Source organism: Panthera uncia, chromosome B1 (assembly GCF_023721935.1).
Source record: "Panthera uncia isolate 11264 chromosome B1, Puncia_PCG_1.0, whole genome shotgun sequence".
Classification (NCBI taxonomy): domain Eukaryota; kingdom Metazoa; phylum Chordata; class Mammalia; order Carnivora; family Felidae; genus Panthera; species Panthera uncia.
In genome coordinates, this window is record NC_064811.1 from 6462198 (window position 1) to 6484625 (window position 22428).

General features: G+C 51.9%; 1 protein-coding gene across 3 annotated transcripts in view; it reads right to left on the reverse strand.

The window, feature by feature from the left end:
- SLC2A9 (solute carrier family 2 member 9) overlaps positions 1 to 22428 on the reverse strand; it is a 255542-nt gene that overhangs the window by 37844 nt on the left and 195270 nt on the right. For all 3 annotated transcript variants that reach the window (XM_049630307.1, XM_049630310.1, XM_049630309.1), the window contains 2 exons: positions 20128 to 20229; positions 17263 to 17338 (listed from right to left, as the gene is read on the reverse strand). In XM_049630307.1, coding sequence (XP_049486264.1) covers positions 17263 to 17338; positions 20128 to 20229 — 178 coding nt within the window. The remainder of the gene's footprint in view (positions 1 to 17262; positions 17339 to 20127; positions 20230 to 22428) is intronic.

Genomic DNA, 22428 nt, shown 5'->3' on the forward strand with positions numbered 1-22428 from the left:
GGGAAAGATCCTGGATTATCCAGGTGGATGATCCTTTTAAGGATCCTCAAAAGAGAAAGGCAGGAAGGTCAGAGTCTGAAAAAGAGATGTTACTACAGAAGCAGAAGCTTGAAGATGGAGGAGGCGCCACACGGGAAGCAGTGTAGAAGCCTCTAGAAGCCTCTAGAAGCCAGGGGATGAATTCCTCCCTGGAACCTTCGGGAAAGAACATAGCCCTGCCGACCCACTTAGACAATTGAGCTCGGAACTGTAAGATAATATATGTGCTGTTTTAACCCACTGAGTTTGTGATAACTTGTTACAACAGTAATAGGAACCCGATACAGATTCAAAACATGATGCATCCATACAAAGTGCCCAGAAAGATCTTGGCTTGAAGCCAAGGGATGGGTTTGAAGACCCTGCTCCTGCCTCTTCTGAGCACATGAGCAAGAGCACGTGATTCGTCCCCCGCTGTCGTAGCATCCCCCCTCACCTCCACTTACAGAGTCAAACCCTTCCAGGTGTGGTATCCTGGCACAAGAGAAGGTCACGAGTAGATTTTAAGCTCCTTTCCTATTCCAACACAAACACTTTGAGATGCAACCTTGGAATGTGGGACCTTAAGAATCTTCTTTTTTTATTAAAAAAATTTTTTTTAATGTTTATTTATTCTTGAGAGAGAGAGAGAGAGAGAGAGAGAGAGAGATACAGAGTGCAAGGGGGGAGGGTCAGAGAGAGAGACACAGAATCCGAAGCAGGTTCCAGGCTCTGAGCTGCCAGCACAGAGCCCGATGTGGGGCTCGAAACCACAAACTATGAGACCATGACCTGAGCCGAAGTCGGACACTTAACTGACTGAACCACCCGCGTGCCCCCTAAAACCGTTTATTCATTTTTGAGAGAGAGCAAGAGAGAATGAGCATGAGTGGGGGAGGTTCAGAAAAAGGGGGACAAAGGATCTGAAGTGGGCTCTGTGCTGTCAGCACACTTGACATGGCTCGAACCCATGACCTGAACCTAAGTCAGACGCTCAACCGACTGAGCCAGTCAGCCACCCTGACCCTAAGAATCTTCTTGATTGAAACTGTTTTTTGAGAAGGGGAACTAGTGTTTGCTGAGCATTTACTATGTGCCTGGCCAGGTTCTAGGTGTGCTAGGCAGGTGATTTCACAGGTGTAGAGCACAGGGTGTGGCACTGAAATGCTCCGACTTGAAAACAAGCTTGCCTGACGTTGGCAGTGTGACCCTGTATGAGCATCTTCTCTCTGTGCCTCCGTATCTTCATCTGTAAAATGGATAATAATCACATAGGCTTTTGGTGGGAATCACAGGAGTTAATGCATGATACACAGCGGCCACTGAGTAAGAGGTCATTATTTAGATATAAGGAAAGAAGTAGAGAAGTGAGGACACACACACACAGGCAGACTCGCCCCACATCACACAGTAACAGGTGGAAAAGCCAGGTTGGTTCGAGTCTGGAGCCTGTATTTATTCCAAAACACCAGCTAACGACAGTGGTTCTAAACTAGGGGTGACTCTGCCCCCAGGGGCATGTGGCGACATCTGGAGACATTTTTGGTGTAAAAGGAGATGTTACTGGTAGCTGGGGGGTAGAGCCCAGGGTTGTGGCTCAACGGGGCACGATGCCCAGGACGGCCTGCACCACAAAGGAGTATCCAGCCCCAATGCCGGCGGTGCGGAGGCTGAAGTTCTAGAAGTTTCTCCAGAAAGTCATTTAAACGCATCATTAAATTACCGTGTGTTCATCATCTTGGAGGACTTGTGAAAATCCAAATTTCTATCAGGCCACTCATCATTTTTTTCTAGAACTCTGAATTTATAGTTTGTGTTGTTATAGGATACATTTCAATATGACTTCATAAAGGGCAGGGGGAGGCAAGAAAGGAAATTAAAACTCACCCAGCACCTTCTATGACCCAGGCAGTGTGACTGTCACTAAACAAGGGGAGGCTGGTAGCCTCATTTTGCAGACGAGCCAATATGGCTCAGGGAAGCTAAATGTCACAAGGGGTGAGGGGGCAGCCTGATCGGACCCCAAGCCCATGCCTCTCTCTCAGTGCCATGTGGCACGGGTGAGTTTCCTACTCTTTTTTCCAGAACATAAAAGAAGGAAATGAGGGGGAGCTGGATCCGTGTTTGGAGGGTTTAAAGATCCCCCCCCCCCCACCCAGAGACAGCTCAAGATGCCCGCAGGAACCCTGGTTTGCAGGAATCTGGCCCCACGGCCCATGATGTGCCATCCAGGCAAACACAGTATTTCAACACATATGGCTCCTGAATTAAAGGACATAATGCAGAGACCTGAAGCAGGGCCGAGTGCCCGGCCTGGGACCTCTCTCCCTCCAGGCAGCCATTTCTGGAGGGTGGGAAGGAACTGTGGCCAGGGCAAGGGGCCCCAGTCCTTTCTGTGATACTAGCTGTGACATGGGGGATGATTGCTCACTCTTGTACTCCCACTTTTCCTACCTATAAAATGGGCGCATTGATCCAACAGGGTGATGGATGTGACAGTGGTTGCTTATTATTACCGTGTTACGATTACTACGACCACTACTGTTGAAAGACTCGCCTCGGAGCAGCTCTCCGAGGACATCTGGGGCGTACCTTCTCCAGTCTGTTACCCACACAGCAGCCAAAGTGAGCATTTGGAACGGAAATCACATTCCGTCAGCCCTCTGGTCAGACTCTCCCACACTCTGCCCCTGTGCTTGGATCCAACAGCTAACCTAACGGTTCCCTCCAGTTCCCTCCTCTCACTTCCCTTCCCTTTCATGCCACTCCCGCCATATACATGTCCTCACTCTTTCCAGAACTGAGCTTAATACGGTAGCCCTCGTCTCATGTGGTTGTTGAGAGCCGGACACGTAGCCAGTCTGAACTGAGATGTACTGTTAAGTATAAAGTACACACCAATTCCCAAGACTGAGTATAGAAAAAAAAAATTTAGAGTGCCCATTAACACAGGTTATATAATGATTCCGTGCTGAACTAATGTTTTGGATATATGGGGCTGAATACAACACATTCTCAAAAGCAATTTTACCGGTTTCTTTTTTACTTTTCTTAACGTGGCCACCAGAAGCATTTACATTTGTGGCTTGAATTCTCACTTTTTAAAAAAATTTTTGGGGCGCCTGGGTGGCTCAGTCGGTTGAGCGTCCGACTTCGGCTCAAGTCATGATCTCGCGGTTTGTGAGTTCGAGCCCCACGTCGGGCTCTGTGCTGACAGCTCAGAGCCTGGAGCCTGCTTCAGATTCTGTGTCTCCCTCTGGCTCTGCCCCTCCCCTGCTCATGCTCTGTGTCTCTCTTTCAATAATAAATAAATGTTAAAAAAATTTTTTTAAATAAATAAAATTTTTTACATTTATTTATTTTTAAGAGAGAGAGAGAGAGACAGACAGACAGACAGGTGCTCCGAATTCTGCTTCTATTGGGCAGCACTGTTTTAGAACACGCCAGGCAGATTCTTGCCTCGGTTATTCCCTCTGCTAGAAGATTTTCCCTTTAGTTGTCTGCATGTGGGCCACATCCACGCTTGCCTTGTGTACGCTGACCCATTTCATCCTCAGGGCACCTGTGACCCATTTTACGTGTGCAGGAAGTGACACAAGAGAGGGTAAGAGGTCAAGGCCACACTGGCAGTTGTGTGGGGACTCAAACCAAGGGGGGCGCTCTGAGCCAAGGTCCTTCCACACTTCATGTTGCCTCCCTGGGAAACATCACTTTTTGCTCCTTCAGAGTCCACGTTTTGGCGCCTAACATCCCCTCTGAATGCTGGCCATCCTGTCCTAAATATGGGCTGAGCAGAAATCCTTCAAGTACTTTTATCAGAGGGAACCTTACCCTCCTTCAAATCAACAGAGAGACAACGGACAGTGTGTGGACACAGTGGGCCACTTTCCCATTTTAGCAGCTTGTTTTCGACACCCGGAGAAGTGAATCATGATCATGTAAGTGTATCTCAATGGGAAAAATGCAAATTTAAATACGGTTAATACCAACTCCTTCGGCCCCCACGAGAGTCTGGCCATTAAAACCGTGAGAGAAGAAAGAGAGGTCTGCTCTCCACCCCCACTCCAGCCCCAGTGCGTGGACTCTATGTCCACGTGCACTTTTGACACACGTCCAAATGTCTCACTTCCTGTCTCAAGTAACTCGAGTTTCTTGTTAAGGGAGGTAACGTGGGTAATATACTTAGCATTGTGCCTGGCCCATAATAAGTGCTCAATAGGGGAATGAGGAGGACGGAGAGTTCAGGATGACCTACAGGGCAAGTAGGTGGTTGGTGGCTCCATCCACTGAAATAAGGGGATACGGGAGGAAAAGCAGATGTAGAGAGAAAATGCTGATTTTGGACTGGGCGTGTTTTTAGGAACCCGTATGATCTCTTGTGGCGTTGTGCCTTAAGGGAGTAGACACCTGGGTCCGGAGCTTGGGAGGGAAGTGCAGCGGAAGAGCGGGAGCTCCGAGAAGAGTGGACACGGACACAACTAGTGGAGAAGACCATCGTGGGACAGCGTTTGCAGTGAGGAGTGCACGGGCCAAGGGCAGAACTGGGGAGGGCCAGCATCCATGGATCGGAAGAAGAAGAGGGCGGGAGGGGACAGAGGAGGGGCAGCCAGAAAGGTCGGGGAAGATGTAGGAGACACAGCTGCCACAGTCCGAGGAAGAAGAGAACCATCTAGAGCCCCACTAAACGGGACAGAAAGAAGGACAGCAAGGAGGCTCACATCTGCTCAGGTCCGGTTTTGGTGCAAACCGCTGAAAAATAATTGCTTCTTCTGAGATTTTTGAATTTTGGACTTGCAGACGAGGGAACGTGGGCACGACCGGCACGGAGTCGTGCCATCCTGCGGGGCTGCGGGAAAGGACTGCTTTTGGCAGATGCCTCCAGCCATCAGTCCCTTTAGGGTCAGCCTCAGCGGCAGAGAACCGCCTGGCCCCCGCGCACGCCCTTCCCAGAATGGCCCACTTCCGACGACTGCTGGTGGAGGGGTAGAAAGGCCTGGGCCACAGCACGGCCCAATCTAACGGGCCATTTCAGCTGCAGACTCCCCATGGGGCTGGCTGAGCTGCCCTTGGGCTTGTATCACAGCCCAACCTCTCCCTCTGCCCTCTCCGTGCCTCTCAATGGGTGAGGACCCCTGACCAACGTCCCTCATCCCAAACTGCACCTCGGCATCGGATTCTGGACAAGCCACCCTGTGACGGCCTGTACTTTACACATGTCAGCTCACCCGTCCGGGGATGGCTAATGGTCACGTCTACACTACCATGTCTAAGACTGACCCCCGATCTACTTCGCTTCACCACCTCAGTTAACAGCAGCTTCATGCTTGGGGTCTCTCGGCTCTGGTCTTGCTTTCATATCGCACGTCCAGCCTGCCAGAGCATTCTGCCCATGAAAACTTACAAAGGCTGCTGTGTTGGGAAGCCACCATTTCTCATCACTTCCTCCACCGCCACCCTGGTCCAAGCAGCCACTGCCATTTGCCTGAATGGTTGTACGAACCTCCTGACTGGTTTCCCAGCTTTTACCCTTGGCCTCCTACAGGCTGTTGTAACACGGCAGTCAAGGACATCCTTTTAATAACCACATGCGAAGCAACCGCTTGAGCTAAAGCCGACCCAAGAACATCCTTTTAAAAAGGAGCTTCGAGGGGCGCCTGGGTGGCTCGGTGGGTGAGCGTCCAGCTCTTGATTTCAGTTCAGGTCATGATTTCACAGTTCATGGAATCAAGCCCCACACTGGGCTCTGCACTGACTGTGAAGAACCTGCTTGGGATTCTCTCTCCCTGTCTCCCTCTCTCTCTCTCGTTGCCTCTTCCCTGCTCGTACATGTGTGCTCGCTCTCTCTCTCTCTCTCTCTCTCTCAAAATTAAACACACATTAAAAACATAAAATGTTTTTATGTGCATTTAAGTGACAGAAGCTGTCACTCCTCAGCCCCAAATCCCCAGAAGGCTGCCATCTCTCCCAAAGAGAAAGCCCAAAGCCCTTGAAACGGCCTATGGAGCAGTCCACGGTCCGCTGTTTCCTGGTCCTCCATCAATACAATCTTGTCTCCAATTGTTCTTTCTTCACTCACTCCCTGCCCTCACTGGCCTCCTTGCTGTTCTTTCAACAGATCAGACGTGTTCCTGCCCCAGGGCCTTTGCACTAGTTGTTCCCTCTGCTTGGTGGGCTCTTTCTCCAGCTATCTGCATGTCTCATTCCCACGCACCCTTCCCGTCTTTGCCCAGTTGTCACTTTGCCACCAAGACCTTCGCTGACAACCCCAGGTCCAATTCAATACCTCCCCAGACGGGCTTCCCACCCACCTTCCCTGCTCTAATTTTTGCCACAGCGCTTATCGCATTTCAGCACACGTTATAGAGGACTTTTCACACTGTTTTATGTCTCCCTCCACTATAGCAAAGGCTCCACGGTGACAAGTGTTTTTGTCTCTTGTTTTTATTATATCCCCAGCACCTATAGGAATGCCTGGCGCATGGTCCCATCAGTAACTATTTGAATGAATAGATGGATTTAACCTTTGTAAGGCCAGCTATTACTGTTGTAATAGTAGGTACTTATTACTATTGTTATCTTTAATTTTCAGATGAGGCCAGAGATTAGGCAGCCTGCCCAAGGCCACACTGTTCGTAAGAGGTAGAGTTAGCACCTAAGCCGTGGTGACTTCTTGTTCTAAGACTTTGACTTTCAATCACTGTTGTGGGCTGAATTGTGTCATCCCCTCCTGGTCCCCACCCCTGGGCAAAATTCATATGTTGAAGTTCGAACCTCCAGGGCCTCAGGGTGTGACTGTATTTGGAGACAGGGAGTCTAAAGAGGTGATTAAGGCAAAATGAGATCACCTGGGTGGACCCCATCCATTATGACTGGTGTCCTCGTAAGAGAAGGCAATCAGGACACACACACACACACACACACACACACTCACACCCACAATGACCACATGAGGACACAGGGAGAAGACGGTCGTCTACCAGGCAAGGAGAGAGGCCTCAGAAGAAACTGCCCTACTGACACTTTGATCTTGGACTTCCAGACTCCAGAACCCCGAGGCAGTACATTTCTGTTGTTTAAAGCTCCCCGTCCGCGGTACTTGGCCATGGCGGCTGAGCAGACTAATCCAGTCACTATTCAGGCTGAGTACACAGGTGGCTTGTGGTCTGGTCCTGTGTGCCTCTGAGTCCCCTCTCAAACGCCAGCTCCCCTATAACCCCACTGGCCACCTGGGCCACCTGCCACTTTCCATACATCCTGCAATCTCACGCACTTGAACCGTAGGAAATGTTACCACTGCCCGAATGCCCCATCCCGGCCCCCAACTCTCTCACAAAAATGTCCACATGTGAATCCCCAGAATCCGTGAACAGGTTAGCTGGCATGCCAAGAGGGACTTTGCAGGCATGATTAAGTTACGAAACTTGAGATGGGGAGGCTATTCTGGACTATCCCATCCAATGTAATCACAGGGTCCTTTTACAAAGGAGGCTGGGGGTCAGAGATGAGAGAGAAGATGCCATGCTGGTGGCTCTGAGGGACGAGGAGGGGACACAAGACAAGGGATGTGGGTGGTCTCGCAGGGGGAAAAGGCACGAAGTCAAATCCCCCCAGAGGCAGAGGGAGTCATCCCTGCCCAGTGAAAGTGATTTCAGACTCTGACCTCAGAACCGTAGGAGGGGAAATTGATGTGGTTCTCAGCCACCAAATTAGCGGTCGTCTGTGGCGGCGGCCACAGGAATCAAGCACAGCCCTGCCTCACCATGACCTGTCCCCCCAAACTGCGTTCTACCGATTCCCGAAAATCTAGGCACTGAACGTGCCCCTTTTATGCCCTCTGAGCCTCCTGGGCGGGGGCAACAGCTCCTCGCCCTGCACCCACGCTGCCACCTAGCTCACATCTACGTTGTAGGGGTAGCTGGGTCTCAAAACAGAAGCTTCACTTGGACTCGGAGTGAGAAGCAACGGAGGCGGAGACACCAAAGGCGGCTTCCGGGTCTCTGCATCAGGACGCACAGGGAAGGCAGCGTCAACTCACAGCTCTTGAGCCCCTCGCCCACTTTAAGACAAGAAACGGGTCAGGGAGAGGGGCGCCTGGGTGGCTCAGTCGCTTAAGCGTCCGAGTCTTGGGTTCGGCTCGGATCGCAATCTCACGGTTCGTGAGTTCGAGCCCCACATAGGGCTCTGTGCTCCTGCTCCCTCTGCCCCTCCCCTGCTCTCTCTCTCTCTCAAAATAAACAAATAAACTTAAAAAAATTAAAAAAGAGAAGTGGGTGAAGGAGCAGAGGAAGGAGGAAGGCTGTTGATGGGTCGTGACCCCCCCCCAACCACAGGAGAGGGACAGGGTGCTCCACTCACTCCGTCTCGTAGTGCCTGGGGGTGTGACAGTCATGTCATAGGGCGCAAGATGATTCAGTTAGTGACCTCACCCTGGATTCCATCAGCGTGGGTCCCAAGTGCATCCTATGTGCCCCTGTAAGCGGCAGGGGGTGGACACCAGAGGAGAAGGTGCTATGAAGACGGGGCAGAGATCACGGGCTGTGGCTGCACACGGAGGAAAGCCAGCAGCCACAGGAAGCCAGGAGAGGGGCAGGGAGCGGATTCTCCCCCAGGGCTTCTGGAGGAGCCCGGCCCGGCCCGGCCCACGCTTTTATTTCCAACTTCTGCCCCCTAGAACTGTGAGAAAAGAAAATAAATTTCTGTTCCTGAAAGGCTCCAGTTTGTGGTCCTGTGTCACAGCAGCCACAGGAGACAGTCCCCTCAGACGGCGAATCAGGCTCTCACCCCAGGGGCTGTGAGGATCAGCTAAGGGTCAGCTTCCCCTGCCAGGTTCCCAGGGTTCTCTCAAGTGTCAGCGAGGAGGGAGGCGGCTGCTGGCCGACACCACAGAAAGAACCAGAAGCTGGGCACCTGTCACTCACGTCAGGAACTGCAGAACCGGAAATTTCCACCTTTCTGTTGAAAACCCAGGCTTATGCCTTGAAACTCTGGAGGGCCCAGATTCTTTCTCCGGATTTGCATCTGCTTGTGGACTGCTTCTGAGGGACGAGCCCTTCTGGAGAAGGCCTGGCAGAAAACCCTAAGGAGATAAGCTTGCTAATTAACTCTGCCGGAGACTGTGGGAAGGAGATAAGCAGGGAAACTGAGCGTTCAGGAAAATGAGGGAGGGAGAACAGGAGGAAAGATGAGACCTCAGAGCTGGGGAGCCATGGGTTCAAGTCCTGACGGGCCTCCTGCATGCCAGGTGATGTGGGCAAAGCAGGCTCTCTGGAGTGCAGGTGCCCTCATCGGGGACAGGAGGTCTCCTCTGCAGGGTGCCGGGAGGACCAGGGTGCACGAGGCAAAGTACCGAGCACTGAACAGGTGCTCGACTTCAGGAAGAAAATATCAACGTTAAAAGTTCCCCTTGGTCTTCCTGGTAAGCGGAACGTGTACCTCAGCCTGGCAAGTAGCCTGCCACCCGTCGATCTGCTTGGCATTAAGTGTTAGATGGTGAAAGACAGATTTCCAAGCCCCCTGGCCCTGCCCCTACGGCCACCTGGGGGTAAGGAAACACTTTCCTGCCAACTGTGTGCTGCGCTAGCTTCCTAAGGCTACTGAAACAGATCACCGCAGACTTGGTGGCTTAGAATCCCAGAAATGGATTCTCTCCCGGTTCTGGAGGCCAGAGTTGAGTCTGGGTGCGGGGAGGGTTAGTTTTCTCTGAAGGCCCCAAGGAGGGAACTGTCCTGAGGCTCTCTGAGCTTCAGGTGTTGCTGGCTGTCCCCGGATTCCGTGGCTGGAGCCACGTCACTCGAGTCTCTGCCTCTGTCTTCACATCACCTCCTCCTCTGTGTGTCTCCGTGGGAATCTTCCCATCTTCTAGGGACACCCATCATCGGCTTTCAGGCCCACCGTAAATCCAGGATGATTTCATCTTGAGATCCTTAATGAATCACATCTACAAAGACCTATTTTTTTTTAAATTTTTTTTAACCTTTTATTTATTTTTGAGACAGAGAGAGACAGAGCATGAATGGGGGAGGGTCAGAGAGAGGGAGACACAGAATCTGAAACAGGCTCCAGGCTCCGAGCTGTCAGCACAGAGCCCGACGCGGGGCTCGAACTCATGGACTGCGAGATCATGACCTGAGCCGAAGTCGGCCGCTCAACCGACTGAGCCACCCAGGCGCCCCTACAAAGACCTATTTTTAAACAAGGTCACATTTTGGGGGCCTGGGTGGCTCAGGTGGTTTCGTGTCTGACTCATGGTTTCGGCTCAGGTGATGATCTCACGGTCCGTGGGTTCAAGCCCCACAATGGACTCCATGCTGATAGTACAGAGCCTGCTTGGGATTCTCTCTCTCCCTGTCTCTTTGCCCCTCCCCTGCACACTCCCTCACTCTCTCTCTCTCTCTCTCTTAAAATAAATAAATAAACTTAATAAATAAATAAGGTCACACTCTGAGGTTCTGAGCAGACATGAAGCTCGGGGGTGCACCACTCGCCCTACTGCAGTATTAGGAGCACAAACGTTGCCTTGTCACTGACTTCAGGAGCAGGTGCCACCTGGGAGCTACGACAGCAGAGCCTCTTGGAGCGTCAGCCCCCTCGTGCGCAAACTGGGAATGCGGCGGTCTGCCCTGGGGGGCTGGTCTGAGGGCTGGGTGAGCTGGCCTGAGTGAAACGCTCAGCACGAACCTGAAACGCCCACTAGATACACAACTGCCCTTGCTGCCACTGTGATCGTCATTGTCACCGTGACTTTTACTATTGCCCTGAGGGTCTGTGCCAGAGACGTCAACGGCCAGTGCTCTGTTTGGCTAGCTCGCTGGTGTGGGTCTTTGGGCAGCCACGGAGCTGCTCACTAAGTCTGGAAGCTTCCACAGACAGGAGTGGTTTGGGCTGGACTGGCTGCTTAGAAATCGTCCAGAAAACATGTTAAAATGCCATTTCTGGGGCCCCGTGGGTGGCTCAGTCAGTTAAGCATCTGACTTTGGCTCAGGTCATGATCTCACGGTTCGTGAGTTTGAGCCCCGCATTGGGCGGTCAGCGCAGAGCATGCTTGGGATCCTCTGCCCCCTCCTCTCTCTGCGCCTCCCCCACTCACGCTCTCCCCCTCTCTCCCTCTCCCTGCCTTTCTCAAAAATGAATAAACATTAAAAACAATGCCATCCCTGTTGCCTGCCCAGTGGCCTGGACAGTGTGCCAGGGTTACGTCTGACCACAGATGGGGGCTTCTGACGGGTAGCCACCCAGCCGGAGAACTCCTAATCTGGGTCAGCCCCTCCTTTCCCTGGTGGGGAAACTGAGACCCATAGAGGAACATGGCCTTGCCCAAATCACTGCAGATTTTGGCAAAGGTGCTGTGAGATTCCAAAGCATCCACAGATGGTCTCTCTTGAGCCCCACATCCTCCCTGTGGGCTCTCTGTGTTGTCTCCTGTCCTGGCCGGGAATTAGGGCTCAGAGAAGTGACTGATGAAGGTCACATGGTTGGCTCAAGGTCAATTCACCCAAAGCCAAAGATGTAAAATGCATTACTGAATAAGAATACAGTAATGAGAAAAACCAGTCCGCACGACAGGCGGGAACCCTGGCTATCTGAACCTTTGCTATCTACACTCTTGTTCCCCAAACACAGAATAAAGGAAGATAAATGTGTTGATGTCTCCTTGCTATCCAAACCCAGTAACTTTTTACGTGAATCTCTGAAACCGAATGGATTTGGAGAGGGAGCAAGACCTGGATGAGAATATACTTTATGTCACTCGGCTGGGCCTTCCTGCTCCCCCGTAACTTTCACCTGCAACAGCAGAGAGCCAAGAAAACAAAAGGAAAGTTCTTCAAAATTCGCTTAGGCAGACAAAATAAGGAACAACACAGAAATCTAAAGAAGCCGTTAAAATCATTCTTTTCTGTACAGAATTTTGTAGATTCATAACAGACAGTGAAAGAAATAAGGTACGTTCAGCAAATTGTTTTTCTGTATGATTTGGCTTTTAGCAATGTGATCTTGGATGTGTTGACTTTTGATGAATTAACTGTCAGCAAATTGTTTCGCTTCCTGCATGGTCAGTGGGTGGAGGGGTGGACATAGGAAGTTAGTGTCGTATGTTGACATCATCTAAATAATCAGGTCTTTGACATTTCCCCCAAATCTCCCTTTACCATTGCATCTGTCTTGTTATCAAATGCTCCTCAACGTATCCTGGCTTGCATGTGCCATATCCTCCCGGTGGGACCCTGGCCTTTCTCACTTGTGAGAATCTCCCTCGGGGGCACACTGTGTGTGTGTGTGTGTGTGTGTGTGTGTGTGTGTGTGAGAGAGAGAGAGAGAGAGAGAGAGAGAGAGAGAGAGAGAGAGAACACGAGCATTCTATCTTCAGGCCTGGAAGGATGCCTGCTCCCAAGTATGCACTCAAAAACTATTTGGGAGATGGGTGAATGAATGAAATATACATGTTTCTCTCTAAAATGAGAGTCCGTAATTGTCGCCTCTTGCCTATTCTATGGCTACAACTTCTGGAGAGACTGTCAAATGGTCCCAGTTCTTTGCAGCCTCTCCCGTGAGAGGCAAAGTCGCTCTCTCCACCTCCTGGTTCTGGGCTGGCCCTCGTTACCTGTTTTATCCAAAAGTGACACTGAGTTCTAAGCCTGGGCCTCACGAGGTTTCGCACACTTCTGGCCTTGTAGCTTTGATCCATCACGTGAACAAGCCAGGCTAGTCAGGTGGATGGGGACGGACGTGTGGCCGGGTCACCCTTCTCAATGACGGACCAGCGGTCTGTGTAGCTGGATTAGCTGGCGTCCAGCCAACCCGCCAGCCAAGCGCAGACGTGTGAGGGCCCGCACAGCAAAACTACCACGGTGACCTACAGACTTGGAGCGGTAAACGGTCACGCGCGGTCCCCTAGGTTTGGGGGTATTTGTTGTCTCATTTTGCCCGTCTTTGTAATTTCCCTATCTGTGGGGATTTCTCTTACTTATGCTATTACATTTGATTTTCTCCTGTTAATCTGTCTCGTGTCAATTCGATTCTTACTCCAGCTGGAAGGACCTTAAAGGGGACAGGAGTTCTTGCTTCCTCTATCGAAGGTCCTAAGAACCCAGGCTCTGGAGTCACACAACCTGAACTGCAATCTTGGCTCATCAGCTGTGTGACTTTTGGGAAAACACTCAACCTCTCTGGGCTTCAGCTTCCTATCCAACCCCACCCCCACTCCCATGATAGTTTCTTTTTCTTTCCCTGAAATTGCCTCTAATCCTGGCCTCCAAGCTCCTGGGCGGGACACTTCTTATTCCTCTTTGTGCTCCCAGGGATGAATGCACTGCTCAAGAAGACTTCACAAATCCCCGTCTCTGTCTGCAGCATGCGTTCTCAGCTGGGGTAAAAATTGGTTCTCAGTTGGTAAAAAAAAAAAAATTGGTAAAAAAAAATGCGTTCTCAGCTGGGGTCTCAGCTGGGGTAAAAATCGGTTCTCGGGGGTGAGAGTGGCAGCAAAAAATCTGAAGTATCACAATGGTTTGTGGAGCTTCAAAGTTCAGTTCTACCCGACACAATCTTATTTCTTTGCATTTAATTCTCTTCTTAGGGAGAAATTGATTTTAATGAAAATTCGCCTATCCCGCGCTTGCTCAGGCTGGGGGGTCGGCCGCAGCCTCCCCCTACTTCTGCTGCTGAGGCACCTGCACCTTTCCTGCCGAGTCCCTTCGCCATGCCCACACCTCTGCAAACAGGCCATTCATCCAGTTCCCTTTAAATTCCCAGCTCCCAGTACCTTCCTGTTGGACCTTGACCTAATTTCAAGCTTATGCAATAGTTAAGCGTTTACAGGGTAGTTTTCAGAAGGGCATCTCCCAAATCCTACGTGGTACCGGGCATGGAGGCTGGGTCTCCGGCTGGCACTGGGACTGCTAAGAATTGGGACTGGGACTCGCGACCCTCCAGTTAGAGCCCACCATCTGTGTGAACACACTGTAGGGACGTGGATGTGTCCCGAGCAATGACGGCTACGTGTTTAACCGGGTCCGTGAGGCATTCTCATTTAACTGTCATGAAGCCAGGTTCAAAAACGAGGGCCACACACTGATTTGGCGTCAGGATCTCTCTCTTGATTTGTAGGTCTGTTTTAACGTAGATACGCTCATTTCTCCTACCCAGTGAATTCTGCACGGTTAGAAAATTAATTTCCTTGCCATTCTGTTTTGCACATAGTTTCCTAACTTCCGAGGGGAACTGAGTCATCTGATTTGACCCCATCGAAGTTCTGGACCACTTAATGCAAGAGGGTGGGCCATCATCTTTCCAGATCCAACCAATGTGATAGATAGGGGAGTCCTTTTTCCCTGCCCACACGCACCCATCAGGCATTTGTACGTCCCCATCAGGGTAGCTCTAGCTTTCTGGAGCGCCCAGCTCCTAAACTGTACCTTCCAAGCGCAGTGACCATGCTCAGTGTTTCCGGGTAGATGGTGGTGTGTCTGTCCCACCCCCCACCCCCAGCACTGAAACCGGCCTTAGAGAGTTTAACTTCCTGCCGGGCACAGAGCCCCAGCAGCTAAGACTTTTCACACTGTAATTGAGTGCTTGGGGACATCTCCTTTTCCTCAAAGATAAGCTCTTTTATGGCGCCTCATTTATTAGCTGTCTCGGCCACTGCCTTGGGGTTATGCGCACAAATAAAATATGTAGCAGGAAACCGCCTTCCCTGTTCCTGTCTTGCCTTGCACCTAATTTCAATTCCCTGTCAAGCCTCCTTGAATTGATTTGCTCATCACAGAAGCTGCCCCAGGCAAACGCCTGCTTTCTTTCCTGGGAGGATGATCCATTTCCCTTAATCCTGGAGGGACAGCCTCAGATGGGGAGTCACACAGCCCTTTATCTCTCAGCATTTCTGAGCCACAATTTCCCAGTGCGGTTCCTCTTGGGATCCGCTCCCTCCTGTCCACTGAAGATGATCTCCTGACCCAAATGGCAGCCTCCCTTGGGTAATTTCCCTGGGGCTTAAACTGTACATTGTTGATGTGAGTTCAAGAGAAGTTTCTAAAGCCTGGCCAATCTCGTAGCTAAACTAGTGGCTAGCGGGTGAGGCCTGGCTGCTGGGGAACACGGTGGGGCGTGGGGAGCAGAGGGTAGGAGCCCACAGTGATATGGAATCAGGAAGGGCAGACGGACCTCCCTTTAGGGAGACTCCCAGGTGCTGAGGGAAGAGCTTACGGTCGAAACTGCCAGAAACTCAGCAGGCTCTGTGATTTGAAGAAAACCAGTGAAATCGACACTGCCGTAGGAAGAGTGAGGACTTGGGACAAAACACAAGACGAAGCTTAGCAGTTTGGGTCAGGAAAGCACTTCAGGTTTGTGGATCGTCCCAGTTAGCCTATCTGTGAAGGAGACGTGGAGAAGACGTCCAGTGAGATAAAACATCTACATTCATTGTTCTTGCTGGGAAAACAGCTGTTATGGAAGAAGGTAACCCAAAAACACTACAATCACACTATGAAACCGAAAGCTTCCCCTCAGTGGCTGCACCTGTCCTGTGTGTGCACACCTGCAAACGTGAGTGTGCACATGTGCGTACTTGTGTGCATGTGTACACGTGGTGCATGCGTGTAGATGTGCATGTTGTGTGTGCACATATATGTAAATGTGTGTGCGCATATGCATGCACACGCACCTGTATGTACTCGTGTGCATGTATGCATGTGTGTGCATGCGTGTACATGTATGTACCTGTGTGTATGTATTACACATGTGCTCACATGGCTCTGCATGTGTGTGCACAAACATGTACACATATGCACCTGCGTGTGTATGTATGTACACATATGTGCATGCATGGAAACATGGGTATGCACATGTGTGTACCTGTGTGCGTGTATGCATGTGAATGCTGATTTTCAATTAAGAGGTTGAGAGAGGCTCCCCCAGGCCTGATGTCTGATTTTCATTCCAGCCTATAAGCCCAGTGGGAGCAGAGGCTGTCCTGGTCTGCGCCCCGGTGTTCCCAGGGCTAGCGGGGAGCCTCTGGCTGCCCCCCTGCAGGGGTTCCCGTGAGAATGCTGACCACACAGGGAGCAAAGGGGGACCCCATAGGACTGAGCACATTTACCCATTGAATCTGCTTTAACTGCAATGTGTGCTCCTTGTGGCCCTCCAGTCAATTTGCTGCCCCACCTGGAAGGTGCCTCCAATCACCGCCACAACGTGGTGAGGGTGTGTGTGCCCGGGTGTGTGCACACACACGTGCAGGCCTAATGCCCTCTGCCAGCCATTCCACAGCCCATTCTGCCACCTCCCTATAATATACTGCTGTCCTGAACAGGGGACAGATGCTGTCTGTCCACCAATGCAACAGGACAGGGAGCTTGACGCCCGTGAAAAGCAGCAACACAAAGGGAGAAACAGAAATTCAGTTCTATTTGTTCTGATAGAAACACACTGTTGTTTTCATCCACATAGAAGCCAAAACAAGGAACCACAGCCACACCCGCCAGACGGATGTGCACAACTGTCAGACCTGCCCTGAAGCCCTTCTCAGCCCCAGCGTGGCCTCTGGTGGGGGCCCCTGAGCACACAGACACAGAGCCAGGGAAAGGCAGGGCCATTTTATAGATGGGGACACTGAGGCCCAAGGAGAGAAGAGGACTTTTCCCGTAGGGAAATGGCAGAGTGGAGGCTGGAAGTGTGTCCTGGGCACACGGAGGCTCAGAACGCTCCAGACTCCACCCTCAGGCAGCTCCAGTATAAGGTGGTGGCTGGGGTCCTGGGAGTCGGGCGAGTCCAACAAAACTCTGCATGCAAGTCGTTCCCATCCCTGCCTCCTCTAGAGCTGCCACGAGCCCAGACGAGTCAGCACGCATCAAGTGGTTGGCCACGTCTGGCACATCCCCAGTGATCAGCAAATCTTGGACATTACTATTATCACTATTATTATTGTTATATCTTCCACGCTAAGTGGTCACTTCTCTGTGGGCACAGACCGTAACTTGAGTATCTCCCGTTCAGCCCAGGCTAGCGCATCTGGCTCGGAGCTCTTGTTATTGTAGCTGTGACGCTGCTCTACGTTATCAGTCACCCCACTCTGGGCGAGCCTGTTACCGGCTAGCTACCATCTGTGGGATGGAAAGGAAGGTCATCATTGCATTCAAATGGGTAGGGAAGTCTCTCTTCCCCTCCGCTCCCAGGTGGGCCTTGCCCCTCGCTCCCATCTGTACAACGAGAACACCCCAGCTTGGTGGTGGCGGTGAGGAAGGAGGCGCTTCTTACCTGGCCCGCTGCAGAAGGAGGCTATGATGGCCAGAATGCACACGATACTCAGGTATGGGATCCAGGGGGCGTGGTCCTGCGAGAGAGCAGGGGTGTGGGCAGGGGTGCAAACAGGACCTGGGTTCCCAGCCCGGCTCCTCCTTGATCTATCTGTGTGACCTTGGGCGGGTCACTTTACATCTCTGAGCCCTGACAGGTATGAGATAAGTTAACTGGTGTCATTCAGTATGTTTAGATGGGCTGTCACCTGTCCGGCAGGGTTGGGGTGGCTTGGCGCTGGGTGTGGAAAGATATATAGGAAATTGCCCCTGTGCTAGGAGACTGGATGGTTGATAAGCAGAACATGGTGTCACCAGTGCTGGGACATGGGGAGCATGGGAGGAAGGAAGGGTCTGGGCACCCGAGTCCAATCTAGAGAGATTCAGGGATGGGAGGAGAGTGTGTTCACCTCTGAAGGCTGAGCCCGGGTCACACAAGAGGAAAAGGAAAGGATAAAAAGTTTCAGGAGATGGTTGTATGTTAGCAATGCCACAGAGGCACAGAAGAGTACAGCACAGGGGTAAGCAACAAACTTTCAGAGTGGAGGGTGGGGGTAAAGAGAAGAGAGAGCAGCCCTTCCATGTCCAAGTCTATCAGCTCTTGCTGAAGGAGGATCTAGAATTGAGAAGAGCATTGTGAGGTCTTGCACACTGCATGGCTCACTACTGCACTAAGTTACCATCCATTCATCCATCCACCCATTCATCCATCCATCATCCACCCATACATCCATCCATCTATCATCTTTCCATCCATCTATCATCTATCCAACCACCCATTCATCCAACTACCATCCATCCACACCTTCTTCCATTTATCATCTATCCATCCACCCATTCATCCATCTATCCATCCATATATTCATCCACCCATCCATAATCCATCCATCCATCCATCCATCCATCCATCCATCCAACCACCTACCCACATATCCATCCATCCACCCATCCACACATCCATCCATCCATCCATCCATCCGTCATCCATCCACCCATCCATCCATCATCCATCCACCTATCCACCGATCACTATTCACCATCCATCCATCCATCACCTATCCACCCATCCACCCATCATTCATCCATCCATCCATCCATCCATCCATCATCCATCCACCCATCCACCGATCACTATTCATCATCCATCCATCCATCACCTATCCACCCATCCACCCATCATTCATCCATCCACCCATCCATCCATCCATCCACCCATACATACATATATCTATTCGTTTATTTGGCAGACTGTTCTTAGTTCCTCCTGAGTGGCATGCCCTGGGCTGTGAGGTAGGAATACAGAAATGACATAGGCATGGCGCTTACCCCCACAACTGCCTATTGGAAAAGAGAGATGAGTCAACAGGGAAAGCCAATCCTGTGTGATAAGTGATAGTGCAGGGTTGCCCCTGGGGTCTCTGGGAGCACAGAGAAGGTTGCCTCACTGAGACACTGGGTAAGGGAAGGCTTCCTCGAGGAAGAGGTATCCAAGGGGTATCCAGGTCTTCGTGGGTTTGGAAAGTGAGAGAAGCCAGGTGAGCAGAGGAGGTCCCAGGAAGAGGAAAGGGCAGTCTCTCTGGGGGCTGCTGGGAACAGGGCTGGCAGAGCAGGGAAAGGGGAACATGGGCAGATGAGGGCAGCCAAGCCAGGAAGAGCTCTGAAACCTTGTGGCATGAGGCCTAGAGGGCCCACGTGCTTCAGCAGCCCTTCCAGACATCTGACACAATGTCCCAGAACATGGCCCAACCGGTGAAGGAGCCAGCTTGGTCAGTCTGAGGGGCCTGCAAAGGCACCCTGTGCAGGACACCCCTGCTCTGGCAGCTGGGAAGCAGAGGTCACTGCCAGCACATCACCCCCAAGGGAGACGTGACCACCTCCCTCCTGGTCAGCGCGCCCAGCAGCACGTCCTTTCTGTCTGTCAGGCACTGCCATGCTCACCTTGCCTTTTTCTAGAGGTTTTTGGGACATTAAGACATTTGGCAAATGATCAACACACGCAACTTTCCATCTAGGGATTCATTTTTGAAAAGTGCCCAGATTGGCTGACCACCGTGACCTGGCCTCACGCTTCCCTTGGCGCTAAGACAGGCAGTGCTCGGTCACTGCGTGCTGTCCTGAGCAGGGCAGGGGCAGAAGGAAACCCCATGATCCTGGAATCTCGTCCCAGCTCTGCTATTTACTAGCTGTGGAACCTTGGGCAGCTTATTCATTAATATTTATGCCTCAGTTTCCTGTCTCCATAAAAGGGGGAAAAAACCACTCTCACCAGGATTAGGTACCTTCTCCGAGCCCCCGTCATGGTTGGGGGCCCTGCTGAGTACTCTAAGTGTGTTTTCTCGTTTAGTCCTCCTAACACCCCTGAGTATACGGAAAGCTCTCCCATTTTAGAGATGGGGCCCTGAGGGGCGGAGCTCCTGCTGGAGCCCACGGGCACTTGTGGAAGTGTCTTATATGACACCTCCTGCTGTGCTGTGTGGAAACATGGGAGCCAGAAGAGGCATCTGAGGGATCCTCTGGTCTCCTCTGTTCCACAGATGGGTTAACTGAGGCTCAGAGAGGGGACATATCTTGGCCGAGATCACACGGCTCATTAGAGGCAGCGACAGGACTGTCCATCCAGTCTCTGTCTCTGAGTCCAGGGCCCCTCACCAACCTTCCTCCGCGAGGGCACCAGCTGCTTCTGAGCTGAGATGCCCCTCGGGAAGGCCGTTCTGCAAGAGGTGCCTGCCGGCCTCGCAAACTTCCCACGCCAAGGCCCCGGAGTACCGAAGCCGGAAGCCAGCTCCGTGCCGGTGTCCCTCGGGGTACGACGGCTGCATGCTCTCACCTGCAGCGTCAATGTAACGGTGAGGATTCCAAAGAAGAGGGCCATCAGCCCAAAGCCGCCCATGAGGAGGGGTCTCCGTCCCAGGCGCTCAATGACCAAGCCCTAAGTCAGGATCAGAGAGAGGTGGTTATACTTCACTCCTAGCAGCAGGAGGAGGGGAACGTGGTGCCAGGAACCGGCACTGGGGCCAGGGTGAAAGAAGGCTTTGACCTTCAGACAGCTCCGTCACATTCTCCGAGGCCACAGCCAGAAAGGCCAAGGTCTTTATGAGAAAGGGAGGGAGAACAAAGTCACCATTCTTGAGCACCTACTGTGTGCCCACACGTTCCCCTTTCCTCCGAATCTTTCTTGTTAGGGAAGGATGGGCTCATCTGTTAGCTGGTCTGCAAGAGGAAATGAGCGGATACGGTTGCCGTAGCCCTTTGCCCACTCTTTGGAGCCAGCTTGTGGGCCGAAAGCAAGGGCTCTCCACTCCTTATGCCCCTGTGTATAGTTTTTAGAGGGGCAGACTCCCAAGGCAGGGGCCCAGGGGTAAGAGCGGACAGAGAAGGTTCTGACGCTTTCCACTCTGCCGGTACCCGGATGGGTCAGTTTCATTCTGGGGTGTGGTACCAGGAAGCCCACGTGACTGTGGCTGCTGAAGCCGTGTCCTCGGGCCCAGCTTCCCACAGCTAGGACTGTCATTGACGTCTATCCAGCTGGCCCCTGTGTCTACCTCTCCACTGGGTAAAGGCAGGGCTCTTCATTGAGCTCCTCTAATTGCTAACGACCCTGAAAAACAGTCATGTAGCCAAGTTTCAGAAACAGGCAGACTTGGGCTTATATTCTGGGTCGCTGGCTTTCCAGATGTGTAAGCTTTGGCATATGACTCCCCTTCCCAGAGCCCCAGGGCCTTTATCTGTGCAAGGAGGTCCAAAATACGCTAAAACAAGGCTGCCTGGAAGAGGTGGGTGCTTAAATAAGCGGCTGCATTCAAAACACGTAACAAGTCTTCCAATTTGTCAAGTGCCTTCCCTCCTCTTTCTTCCCCCGTCTCATTGCACAGAAAGAGCACACTGAAGGTCAGAGAGGTGAAGTAACTCAGTGGCCATCACACAGCCAGTAAGAAAGAGATAGAGAGAGAAACAGAGAGGGCTGGGGGAGGGGAGTATTGAATTAAGGGCGTCTGAATAAAAATGCACAACTTTTCTCCACTGGGCAATCAGGCAAGGCTTCCTGGAGAAGGCAACAGTGGCGGTAGCTCGTCAGGCAGAGGGACCAGTGGGTCAAGTGAGCCATCTGGTTTGGATAAGGGAAAGGAGTGCCACCACCGGGGGCCATGAAACCGGAACAGGTGCTCCTGTCCGCCAGCTTCAGATGACAGTTCAAAAGCCAGAGCATCAGACTGAACAGTCCCAATCCTGCCTCAAAGCCTGAAGGAGTGTTTCTGCGGGAAACCCCAAAACTCTTTTTTCCTCTTTCCTCACACCCTACTCTGAGGAGGGCGGGTGATAAAAAGGCTTCTGGGTGAGCTCTCCTGGAGCCGGCAAGGGCTGTTGGCCACTCGCCCAAGCACACACCAAAGGTGGGCAGGCATAGCCCCAGGCCGGCTGGGTGCTTGGTATGAACACTGAGGGGACTGGGGAGGGGGCTCTGGCACAGAAAGTCAGTGGCCTGGGAGGAAACGTCCTTGGCTGACGGCCACATGTCTCAAAAACATCTACAACTTCCTTTCCAGAAGCCTCTCCCTCTGCGGCCTAGGAAGGCAAGGCTGACCCAAGCGCCTCAACTTGGCCTCCTTGACACCTGACCCATCAGAGCAGAGCACAGGTGGCATCCAGATGTGCATGGACCTGAAATGGGCAGACCTGGCTTCAAGTCCTGGCTCTGCACCCAGGACAGGGGGCTCAGTTTCTGGAAGCCTCGGTTTCCCCACCTGACAAACGGAAGTGGTAATACTGTCTTTGCAGCATAGCTACGCAATCAGAGGCCAAGAACTCACAGTGTCTGAAGTAGGCGCGGGAACCACAGAGGCTTCCAGCAAATGGCAGATAATACATCCTTGCAGTCAAGGGGGGGACCGGGTCTGGTCCCAGCTCCTGCCTCTAACTGGCCATGTGGCCTTGAGACAGCCAGTCACCCTTCTGTGTCTTCCTCGCTCCTTTTTTCTGATGCCGATGGGTTAGCATGGATGATGACCTCTGCCTGAGTGCCTGTGATGTGCCAGATGCTGCATTAAGCGCTTATCAGGCATCAACTTATTTAATTCTCACAGCAACTTTATGAAGTAGGACCGATTATTCGTCAGATTTTACAGGTAAA